Source organism: Alnus glutinosa, chromosome 9, assembly GCF_958979055.1.
Source record: "Alnus glutinosa chromosome 9, dhAlnGlut1.1, whole genome shotgun sequence".
Lineage (NCBI taxonomy): Eukaryota > Viridiplantae > Streptophyta > Magnoliopsida > Fagales > Betulaceae > Alnus > Alnus glutinosa.
The window spans coordinates 14,342,358-14,355,116 of NC_084894.1; the positions used below are offsets into that span (position 1 = coordinate 14,342,358).

Here is a 12,759-nt window from a genome sequence, read left to right on the forward strand (position 1 = left end):
TTTATTTTTATTATTTTTTTTAAAAAAAAATAAAAAATAAAGAAAAAGAATAGAAAACTCTCTTAACCCTTAAAAGGTTTACACTTAGAAAAGGTACGTATCAGAAAGCTACAAGGCCATAGGTCCAGGTAGCCCAAATTCAGGTTGAACGCACATAAGAAATAATAATAAAAATAAAAAAGAAAAAATAAGAAAGACTAATTTTGGGCACTAGATTTTAATTAAAAGTTAAACTCAGTTCCAAGCCGAATAATTAACATAAGAGTAATGATTCACTACCACCTAAATATACAACTTTTCACCATCTTGTCTATGTGGCAGGGTGGCCCCCTACTAACTTTAGAGTTTTTTTATTTTTAAAAAATAAAATAAAGTGGAGGACCACTTTTCTACATAGACAATGTGGTAAAAAGTTGTATATTTAGTTGGTAAAGAATCATTTCTCTTAACGCAAATCCCATTTTGGCCACTTGAAATGCAAAAGCCCAAAGCGTATCGCAACGCGTGGTGGACCCTGTCACATTCATCATAATCATGTGAATCATTCGCAAGAATACAACACAAAAACACCAGCTAACACACTAGACTCGCATTGCAAATTGACAATTCTTAATTTATGCTACGAACACATCATTGCATCAATTACCTTCAAAGCGCACATGCAAAGATTTTGTCCATCAACACGTTGCCTACTTGACGAGAAAATCGCAGATCTCAAACAATTACCTCGGAAAAGTCGAACAGTAGAAATTGCATGCATAACCCATTCGATTTCTTTTTTTTTTTTTTTTTTTTTTTTTAAAAAAAAAAAATATATATATATATATCATCAATATCATCATTTAAAGTTTTCATCCATAAATAACCACGTAGGAGAACAGGAAATCCGATGTTTAACCCAGCAACACCCGACTTGGAAATACCAAAAAATAAAAAATAAAAAAAAATAAACATAAGTTAAAGCATTAACATACAGGAAAGCCTTTGCCACATTTTGAGGGTAACCTAGTCCAACAAAGGCACGAATTAAGGCGAACAGATAGATATGTCACCGAGGTTATGATAAAACCTAACTATACAAATCATCTTCATCAGCTCCACCAGCAGCAGTTGAAAATGGGTCAGCTCCTGAAGAGGCCCCAGCTCGTGTCTCAGAAAACCTAAATTCAGTTCCAAAACCCCTAGACTGCTGCAACGTCTGAGCAAATGCCTGGTACTTTCGTATATCAGCATCACTAACACTCCTACGGGCATACTTCATGGACTCCTCAAAATGAGCAGCCTTGATCTCAGCCACTTCGTCATCAACGTCCTCATCCATAGCCTCAGGATTCTCACTTCGCCTCTTCTCCCTCTCTATATCCTACAATAACATATCAATTTAAATCACATCGTCAAACTTGATCAACTTATTTTTGCATGCAACAAATACTACCAAACACTCCATGACAAGCAACAAAAGGGTTCAAGCCATTGCACTGTAAGATCTCACAATGCAATCATGCAAATTACCTATCTCGGTCTTTTAGTAATTCAGGTGACTTTGTTTGAACAGACTCCTTTTTTTCCTTTTATGAGACCATCGTTTCATGTCTTTTTACCTTCCCGGACCTTTCCTCTCCCCCTTCCCCCAACCAATAATGCCACAAAAAAAAAAAAAAAAAAAAGAAAAAAAAGAAGAAGAAGAAGAAGAGAGAGAGAGAACCGTTAAACGGGGTTTAAAGCGGAGACTACCCAGGAAAGGTGAAGTACCACTTAGCCATGAACACTGATGGTGTTCATTTCTTCATTTCCAAGGATTTCAAAAACCATTACAATTCCAAATTCATTCATCAAAAGCTACAGCAGATTCACAAATTTAAGGACATGGTGGAAGAACAAATATGCAGAATGACAATGAAGTATCGTTTAGAGAAAAACAAAGATGAGAAAATAAGGATAGTCATGCAAACATGAGCATGCAGGGAATTCATTTTCCAGGTCTACCAAAAATGATAATCAAAAGTTAAATCAAGGACCAGTTACAAAAGTATACCTTTTCGATGTTCTCTCTTATAGCATACTTGCATGCTCGCTGGCATATCTCTGTAATGTCTGCCCCACTGAAGCCTTGTGTATACTTGGCCAGTGCTCTCAAATCAACATCTTTTGAGATAGGTGATTTTCTCAAGCAGGCTTTAAAAATTTGATGGCGTGAATCCTCATCAGGAAGAGGAATATAAAGCAATTGATCAAGGCGACCTGGCCTCAGAAGTGCTGGGTCAATTATGTCAGGTCTGTTGGTGGCTCCAATTATGAACACAGTCTTTTTTGCAGACATGCCATCCATTTCAGTAAGGAGTTGGTTCAGAACCCGATCGGCAGCACCACCTGCATCCCCAACGCTGCTTCCTCTCTGCAACAATGATTGAAATATTACATGAAAATTGAGACCAACAAATCAAAAAGGATGAGGTAATAAGCAAGGCAGGATTTAATTATGCAACCCATACAATGCAAAATATCAACCATTCAGCTCAATTCAGAGCCAAAGTTTTCATCCACTCTGATCCGCAAACAATTACTCATTGATCCCATATAGAGTCTACAATGCAAAGTTCCAAATGACAATTCATAACCATGCTAGAATAGAAATATATACTTTTTTCTTTTTTAAGCTGGGAGAAGATTTATAAGCTAAAACTTAAAAATCTTGACATAGGGAAGGATCAACCTGTGTAGCAATGGAGTCAAGCTCATCAAAGAAAAGCACACATGGAGCAGATTGTCGGGCCTTGTCAAAAATTTCTCGAACATTGGCTTCACTCTCACCAAACCACATTGTAAGCAATTCAGGGCCCTTGACACTGATGAAGTTGGCTTGACATTCATTCGCAATTGCCTTGGCCAAGAGAGTTTTCCCACATCCTGGGGGACCATAGAAAAGGACCCCTTTTGAAGGTGACATTCCAAATTTCTCAAACTTCTCTGGGTGCTCCACAGGATACTGAACAGTCTGTCAAAGATAATGCAAAAACAAAAGTTTCAGCTATAAACTGGTTAAAGAATCACAAGAAATACACTACAAACCAAAAATAATTACCTCTTGAAGCTCTCGCTTAACATTCTCCAAGCCTCCAATGTCCTCCCAGCTGACATTGGGCACTTCAACAACCTGTTCATAAAAAATCAATCAATTAAAAAGAGGTCAACTACAAAACTTAAACATCTGTGCAACATAATCAACCGTTGATTTGGAACAAGACAGATGGATTCCAACAGAAACTTAGACATCCCAGCTAAAGAAAGATTCCAACAGGAAGAAAAAAAAATTACTGTTTCACGCAAAGCAGATGGATTGCTTGTTCCAAGAGCAGTGTGGAAGTGCTCATTGGTAACAGCCATGGAATTAAGTATCTCAGCATCAATAGATTCATCTTCCAAGTCAATCACATCCATCTTCTCTCTAATGCACTGTAGTGCAGCTTCAGTGCAGAGAGCAGCAAGATCAGCACCAACATACCCATGGGTGTCTTTTGCAATTCTTTCCAAATCAACCTGTAGAGTAAACATCATTTATTAGCATCTTGATGATGATAAAAGTTGCATCTAAAAGCAGGATACAGGAGAAAATTTTATAAAAGTTCAAGCAAATGCTGAGTTCTTATATGCAGATTATGTACCATCATACTTAAGTCCACAATTAGATCCAAATCACCAGATTCTGCTCCAGATCCAATATATTATTCCCAGGTTAACAAAGGAGAAAAGAGGTGAACTTACATCATCAGAGAGCTTCATGTTCTTGGTATGGATGCGAAGAACTTCAAGGCGCCCAATTTCATCTGGAACACCAATGTCTATTTCCCTATCAAACCTACCAAACCTTCTCAAAGCTGGGTCAATGCTGTTTGGTCGATTTGTGGCCCCAATAACAATAACATGAGCCCGAGATTTCAGTCCATCCATGAGAGTCAAAAGTTGTGAAACAATTCGCCTTTCAACTTCACCATGTGTCTTCTCCCGCTTAGGAGCAATAGAATCAATTTCATCAATAAAAATGATGGATGGAGCATTCTTCTCAGCTTCTTCAAATGCTTTCCGGAGATTGCTTTCACTCTCCCCAGCCAATTTGGACATAATCTCTGGCCCATTGATACAGAAAAAGAAAGCCCCAGTTTCGTTAGCCACAGCCCTTGCTATTAATGTCTTTCCAGAACCTGGGGGTCCATAAAGTAGAATTCCCTTAGGTGGTTTCACACCAATTGATTTAAAAAGCTGAGGGTGCCTTAGTGGCAGCTCCACTAATTCACGAATCTGAGCCATCTGCTTCCGAACACCACCCACATCATCATAACCAACATCATCCAACCTATCCTCATCCTCCCTTCTGACAGGTTCCCCCTCGCAGAAGATTTCAGTGTCTGGGGCAACCACACAATACTCCCCTGGGTCAGTTTCAATGACCTTGAACTCTACACTTCTCATACCTCCTCTAACTAGAAATAGATCTCCCTTCCTCACAGGGCGATAAGCCTCCAAGAAATAAGCTGTGAATCCAACATTGGCAACAGTAAGATACATCAGAAAACGATTAAACAAGTCATGAAATAAGAACTCCAACCAACAAAAACAGACATCCATAGACAGTTAGCGCATTTTCAAAGTAATTAAATTAACATTCTGGCGAAATTACCCACAAAATTTTGTGAAAAGCACAAAGGAACCCTCATGTTAAGCCTTCTGCCTTCCATCTAAATTGGTAACGGCACACATGACAGTGATGTGGAATTACCCAACAATAAAAGAATGAAAATGAAAAATTCGGGATAGGAAGAAACAGAAGAGTGCTTCCTTAAAGAACATTTTATCACCATAATGACCCTTCTTTGCCCCATTCCAATCATCCTTCTGCAAAGCTTCTCAAAACAGTTACATCAAGGTTACCATAGTAACTTCTGTCGCAACAACCAAATTTATCACCCAGTAATCCATCTTCTTCGGGCCATTCAACACTTCCACACTCACAAAAGCCAACTTTAGTCACCAGATTGGGCTTGAACCTTCTATGCCATAACTATTTCAACATCCATATTGCTTCTAAATTACACATTGCATGAAAATGCAGAAACAGGTACGATAAATCAAAGCCAAGTTTCCTTACGGCATTTCATCAAACATCTAGTGAGACTTGTGTAAAAGATGCAGATTCAGAAACACGCCAGTAACAACTGTCCCTATACAAGCATCGCCATGAAATCTGAGCTTGATGAGGTGAATATGGAGCTTTTGACCTTGTGGTACTGATTTCAGTTTGGCACCAAAAGACTGCCCAGATCTCAACAATCCGATGTTCCTTGACGGCCTCCAAGGGATGGAGCATTGAATTGCTTCGCCTTACTGCATCCTTGGGCAAAGCTTTATCCCTTCATTTCCACCACCAATTCATCATCAGAGTACATTTACTCTCACCTCCACGGATCATACAACGATCCCCAATCCATTGAACTAACAAAGATCCTTCCAAGTTTCTAAACTAACAAATTTCTTATCTTATTGGGTTTCCAATTGTATTGAGAGATTTGAGTCTATTCTTTCTTCTCTCATCCAGGGTGGGTGTGGGTTTTGGATGGTGTTCACCAAGATTGTAGTAATGGTAGTAGAAGAGAGGGTTTTAAAAATGGCTCTTAGAAGCCCGTGGCATTCACATGGATGGCTCTGTTATTGATTTGGAATTTGGCTAAGAAAAGGGTTTATTTGAACCTCCCACCAATTTTGTGAGTAAATTGGCTAAAACATTTTAGTGGGGAAGGGGAGGGGGAGGGGGAGGGGGAGGGAGTGTTGTTATGCAATCTGATGAAAATTTAGAGGATGTGTTAATTCATTTCAGCCTAAAAATAAAATGGAAGATGAAACAAACATACATATGGTCCATTGTTGAACTCCTTATATAGCTTTGGTGGGGGTGTTGCACTGAATCTTATTAGGTATAGCTAGTAGGTAAAGAATTATCCATTAATACAGAATGTCAAACACCAACGACATTTTTTAAGTGTAAATCCTCAATTAAGCAACCATAAGAAAGGATTCAGGCCTTCTAGCTTTTTGAAATTAAAAACTCCTTATCCCATGGCCAAGAACGCTTCTTCTTTTTTCTTCTAATTTGTTGTTCAATATCACATAGTAAGATTATGAAATCACCAATCATTGATTTTGGAGCTCATTTAAACCAAAATTTACTCTTTTATAACAATTTCAGCAACCAGGTTCTATCTGGGGAAAAATAAATATCTGAGTACACCTCAAATAATTTATGTACCCAAATAGTAGGACAATACACCAGACAGGCGCATAGCCCTATTCACAAAGCAAGGAAAGAAGTAATGGCCTCAAACAAAGGCAAAGCTTTTACTTCCCTACAATCTATACATTATAAGCAAGAGAAAGGATTTTCAAAAATAATGCATTCCACAATGGAGCAACCGAAAAGGGGAAAAAAAAATTCAATCTTCTATTTGAAACAATCCTATCTAAGCAGCACTGCCAAACACATCAAGGGAAGAAAAAAGTAGACACGAGGCAGGTCAATACTTACGCTTCAGGTATGCATCAAACAAACTGCCAGTAACTCCTTCTATAGTATCATCAACTGGCAGTATATGGACACGCGTCCCATACTTCACATCAGAGCACTGGTGCACAGATATGACGTCTCCAAGCCGAACCCTCAGATTTGATCTAACAACCTTGTTCATCCTAATCTTTGGCTCATCACATGTGTCATCAGCAAGAGCAATGCAGATTGTATCCCTTCGTTTCTTGCCCTGTCACCCAATCCACCAAATATAAATAAAATAAACAACAAAACAACATTGAATGTGAAACATAGACTATCAGGACCTAAAAATCAAGCAAACTATTCCCAACTCCTTGGGTGCCACAACCACTGTATTTATACATTCTAAAGAGGCAAACACATGCAAAAGGGAAAACACCATCACCCCGACAATGACAAGTACTACTAAAATGCAAAAGGCCAGTTTTTGTCAACTGGGAGTTACAAGAGAATCAAACCCAAACTCCCACTAATTTTCTGTGATATCCTACTATTTCGTTTTAAATTGAAAAACTCTATCCTACACCAAAAAATAAAAAATACGAAGAGGAAGGCACTACCAAAAATGAAAAAGGCCTAACCGTGGACCTGGAATATAGGAATTATTATCGCTTAGCGCTTGTGCTGAGGAAGGAATTAAACTCTAATTCCAAAGCATTCAAAGCTAACAAAACACCATATCGCAGGGCATTCATGGCAACCCCTGGAGTACACAGATGGTGCGTGTGATCATGAATTCCATTCGTTTACCAATAGGCAAAAACAAAATAGAAATACTCAAAAACTCCCAAAAACATTCAATCCCCTAAAATATTCAAGGTATTGAGAAAGAGTACCAGGATTAAAAAAAAAAAAAAAAAAAAAGTAATCTTAGCCAAAGCTGAGAACAAACATCAGCACACTCAGCTAGTCAACTGCTTAAATCACAAGTTTACCCCATCCTCTTTCACATAAATCTTCGAAACATAAAATAGCATCCAAATTATACAATAATTTCTTACCTAAACTAAAGTTCCTTTACCACCAAATAATCGAACCCACAACTAAAAGCTTAGCTATGTAGCACAAACCCATGAAGCAAAACCCTCAAAAGCCTCTAACTTTCACACAAACAGGCACACAAAACAACGTAAGACCATTTTAGGAATCAAATCAAAAACACCCCCGAAAACAAAACATATAGGACGTTACCTTGATGAGAATCGTGTCGCCGCGGAAGAGCTGGAGCTTCTCCATGGTCTCGGGGTTCAACGCCACCACCGAGTTGTCGTCGTTGACGGCTTCGTCAACCACTAACCGATTCGGAGACTTTTTACGCTCCAGAATTGCCGTCGAGAAGTCCTTCTTCCCCGATTTCCTGAAATCACCATCCAGAAAGATTATCACGAAATTAGGGTTAGAAAAGTAGACAGTAAATTGGGGATAACGAGAGGGGACGAGTGGACTCACGAGTCAGACGATTCTGGTTGGTGAGCCATAATTTTGGGATCGAAAAACTGGGAGGCGAAGCGAATTGGGAGAAAGACGGGAATACGGGAGTCTCGGATGACTTATAAAGGAGGGGGGGGGGGGGGGATGTGGTGGGTGGTCCGCGACTGACTTGTTTGACAAGTTACAAGAAAAATGGGTCAGGTCAGAGTGTTTGGTTACGTATATTGGGAGTACTTTTTTTTTCTTTTTTTGAAATACGTATATTGGGAGTACTGAGCAGGAATAATTCAGGAAGAAAAAAAAAAAAAAAGGCTTTGGGCATGTGAGATGGCTTGGTTCGGTTAGGAAGCTCAATCGGAGAAGACATGATTTCTTTTAAATATATATATATATATAAAGAAGAAAAGGTTTAATTAAAAAAAACGTAAGACGTCCTTAACCTAAGTATATCAAAAGTATGCACAGAAACAACCAAATCAGCCCACTAAAAGAAACCTAAACAAACTCACAAGGACCCAAAACTCTCAAACCCTAAACCCACATGGATCACTCAACGCTACAACACGTGAGTCTTGCATTTTACTCTCATTGAGACTAGGGCTGAAAAGCCGGTTACAGTTGCCGGTTTTTGGACAAAACCGGCAACCGTAACCGGCTGGGCGGTTAGCGAAAATTGCTAACCGCCTCCGCCAACCGGTAACCGGGAACTGGTTTTCAATTTTTTTTTTTTTTTTTTCTGGTTCTTTTGTTTTCTTTTTTAGCTATTGGACCTGTTTTGTTTTGAACCTTTTTTTTTTTACTAGTTTTCTATTATGCAATTTGTTAAATTAGGCTATTGTTTAAAATACAAAATTACAAATTTGCAAGCAATTATGCGTTTACATAAAATCAATTTGCAAGCAATTATGCGTTTACATAAAATCAAAAATTCAAAACACAAGTGGACACACCATATTCAAAACACAAGTCAATTATCAACACACCTCTTGGCTCTTAGAGTCTTAGACCCCTACATTCACAATATCAAAAAATCAAACCATATTCAAATAGTTCATAGTCCACACACCCACACTCACAATATGAATTGATTCACAACATCAAAAAATCAAACCATATTCAAATAGTCCATAGTCTACAAGTCCACTCACCCACACTCACAATATGGTTTGATTCACAACATCAAAAAATCAAACCATATTCAAATAATCCATAGTCCATAGTCCATAGTCTACAAGTCCACTCACCCACACTCACAACATTGTTTGATTCACAACATAAAAAAAAAAAAACCATATCCAAATAGTCCAAAAGTCCACACACCCACACCCATCAATTATCAAACCATATCCATAGTCCATAAGTCCACACTCAAGAACAAAACCATCTTGTGGAAATAACAACACAACTCCTATTCGGTCTTCTAGCAAAATCCTGTGGAGATAACAACAATAAATATTATAAACTTAAAAAATTGACAAACTAAGCAATTGCATTGTAATATAAATATAATGACAAGTCAAAAAATGATAACCTTCCTCTAGGAATAAGATGTGTCAGTCGTCTGTCGTCATTGAATGAGAATGTTGATTCTTAGGCCCATCTACAATAGAAAAAGTTTGAGTTAAATAAATAAATAATGAAAATTAAATGAAATGAATTTATAAATAACTAATTCATAAAAATTTACCAGGTTCATCATAGCTTTCCATAAAGTCCTGAAACACTTCCTCATAGATCATTGGGCGATTCTTCAACCAGTCTTGTGTGCAAATCAAGGCCTCAACGGTAAGCGGAGACAATGAACTCCTAAAGGTATCCAATACACGTCCTCCGTTGCTAAAGGCAGACTCAGAGGCAACGGTGGAAATAGGGATGGCCAATACATCACGAGCTATGGCTGCGAGAGTAGGATATTTTGGTGTATTAACCTTCCACCAATTTAAGATGTCAAAATCTATAATATTTGCTTCACACCCATCCAACAAATATTGATTCACATCCGACCTACATTCCAAGTCATTCTCTGCGACAAGGTGTTGGGAAAACATATTCCTATATTGTGTCTCTTTATCTCCATCACCACAAATAGGATTGACATCTACTCTTCTTGTATCTTCAACAATGTTAGATGACTCCCCTACTCCCCTCCCATGAAACTTATTGTATTGCTCAATTAAACGATTCAGGAGGTCTCTCACTTTTGCCTCTATTTGATCCGCCCACATAGGCCCATTACATTTTTTCAACCAAAACACCAATGCCTTCATCTTGTTGCGTGGATCAAGAACAAAACCAACATACAACATTAAATTGATCATATCCATAGTCCCCCAATACTTTTCATATTTTTGTTTCATACTAAAACTCACAGAACTCAAGACCTCATCTTCACTGAGACAACCATCATTCAAAGTATTTTGAATAATACAAAGTTGCAAAAAATATGAATTGGAAGTGACATGAGTTGAACCAGAGAACTTCAATGTAGCTTCATAAAAAGTTTGCAAAAATGTCGCAAATGCCCTAGCATTTTCCCAATCAATAGGTTGAGGAACAACAAAATGATTATGCTCATCCTCCCCCAATAGGTCAAAAGCTCTTTGGTACTTCTCAGCAGTGGTCAACATCAAATATGTAGAGTTCCATCTAGTTGGAACATCTAAACACACCATGTTTTTACATTTAATTTTTTCCCGCTCTATACACTCTTTAAACTTTGACATCCTCTCCGGTGAAGACCTCACATATCTCACTGCGTTCCTTATATTAGTAACACAGTCACCTAAGTCTTTCAAGCCTTCATGCACAACAAGGTTTAAAATATGAGCGGCACAACGCATGTGAAGAAAATCTCCTCCTAAAACAGTATCACTCTTGTTCTTCATCCTCTTTCTCATATACTCAATCCCCACATCATTGGCTGAGGCATTATCGACTTTAATAGTGAACACACTATCAATCCCCCACTGAGTCAATGCACTCTCTATCATTCTTCCAATAGTTTCACCCCTATGATTGGGAATTTGGTTAAACTTGAGAATTTTTTTATGAATCGTCCAATCAGAGTCTATGAAGCTAGCGGTAACACACATGTAGTTTATATTTTGCAGGGATGTCCATGTATCGGTAGTGATGCATACCCTTTTACCGCTCAAAAAAGTCCTCAACCTAAGCTTTTCTTCTTCATACAATTTCAAACAATCTTTTTGTAAAGTGATACGACATGGCACTTTGAACCTAGGTTCAATTCCATTTATCAATTCCCTAAACCCATCACTCTCCACATGCCTAAAAGGCAGCTCACTTTTGATGAAATACCGAACAATCAAATTTCTTATATTGTTTGAATCATACTTCATGAATCCAATTTGGTTACCACTACCACCTTCTACCGGTTTCTTGAATGACATTTGCAACATTGTTTGGTTTTTGGGTAGTCTTGAATCTTTTGATTTCTTAAGTGGAGAGTCTGGGCAATTATAGGTAAGGTGGTGCATCATGGCTGAAGTGCCATTCCTCTTATAATGACACCCTATTAACCTATTGCAATAGTTGCACATAGCTTTAGGGTTTTCCTTATCGATCGGTTCCACTTTTTTAAAGTGACTCTACACAATGGATTGATTCACAGGTGGTTTTTTAGATTGTGACTGTTGGGAAGGTGTGGGGCTTTCAACATTTGCAGTGGAAGGTGTTTCAGAATTGTCATCTACCATAATAGGGGTGGTTGCATCACTCAAAGTGTCTGTCATCTGTTATTAGATAAACAATAAAATTTATTTAATAACCAAAGGAAAGATGAATCACTCAATCACACCTAAAAAAAAGTAAATCTCATCTCAAACTAATCATAGATTTAATAGCTAGCTGTAATTTGACATGAAAGATGAAAATAAAAATATATCCTCAAACTGTCTTCGGTAAACAAAGTACAAATAAATATACCGCACGAAAATATTTTAATTTCGTTTCTTAACGAAGATTGTTGTGTCTAAAAGGTGTAAGATTCAATTTCTTCAATTAGATGATCTAATTGACTATGGTCCTATTTTATTTAGACCTTGCAAATATTTGTTGATTGATCAGTAGTGCTTTGATCAAAGAAAATCAAAAAATTAATATTGCAATTGGGTTTTTGGGCCGTAATGAGAAGGCTATTTGAATCAAAAAGTCCATATGCAATAAATTTGAAGGCAAGAACACTATATTCTTCATTTTCAAGTTATTTTCCAATGGTGCCAACCATTCGTTGATCTAATTATGTATAAATCACAGCGGGCCAAAATCGAGGAAACATAACTATAATTTTTGAAATTCCAGATTTGATGTATTTTGATTGAGGCTGAAAATCGAAACCTATAGGGGATAGCTTAAGCTAAATAAATTATAATGTTTGAATATGAAAAACCAAATCAGTCCCAAGGATTCGAATATGAGAAGACAAAAGCTCCGATTACACAAATCTCCACATCAAGATCAAACCATAGTGGCATAAGGAGATTTAAACCCACAAAACCTATAAAACATAACAATAAACACTGAAATGCAACTAGAAAAACAGAAAAGAAACCAAAAAAAAAAAAAAACATCATTGGTGGAAATTTGTCACAACAGAAAAATTTTGAACTGAAACTAAAATAAATCAAACAAAATAACAAATCAAACATATAATCATAACAGAAACCCAAAATAGTGAAAATACAGCCTATTAAGTCTAATGATAGAAGAAGAAA

General features: G+C 37.4%; 2 protein-coding genes across 2 annotated transcripts; both read right to left on the reverse strand.

Moving 5' to 3' along the window:
• Positions 1-838: 838 nt before the first annotated feature.
• LOC133877175 (cell division cycle protein 48 homolog) lies at positions 839-8,179 on the reverse strand. Its single transcript, XM_062315423.1, has 9 exons — positions 8,045-8,179; positions 7,787-7,952; positions 6,575-6,803; positions 3,763-4,529; positions 3,316-3,537; positions 3,083-3,154; positions 2,714-2,995; positions 2,036-2,395; positions 839-1,363 (listed from the first exon to the last, which is right to left on the reverse strand). Exons 1-9 carry the CDS (start codon positions 8,071-8,073, stop codon positions 1,070-1,072), a joined length of 2,421 nt encoding a protein of 806 aa, XP_062171407.1. The 5' UTR covers positions 8,074-8,179; the 3' UTR covers positions 839-1,069.
• Positions 8,180-9,579: 1,400 nt separating this feature from the next.
• Positions 9,580-11,016, reverse strand: LOC133876788 (zinc finger BED domain-containing protein RICESLEEPER 2-like). Its single transcript, XM_062315035.1, has 4 exons — positions 10,396-11,016; positions 10,035-10,293; positions 9,714-9,923; positions 9,580-9,626 (listed from the first exon to the last, which is right to left on the reverse strand). The coding sequence occupies exons 1-4, from the start codon at positions 11,014-11,016 to the stop codon at positions 9,580-9,582; spliced, it is 1,137 nt and encodes a 378-aa protein (XP_062171019.1).
• Between the last annotated feature and the right edge of the window lie 1,743 nt (positions 11,017-12,759).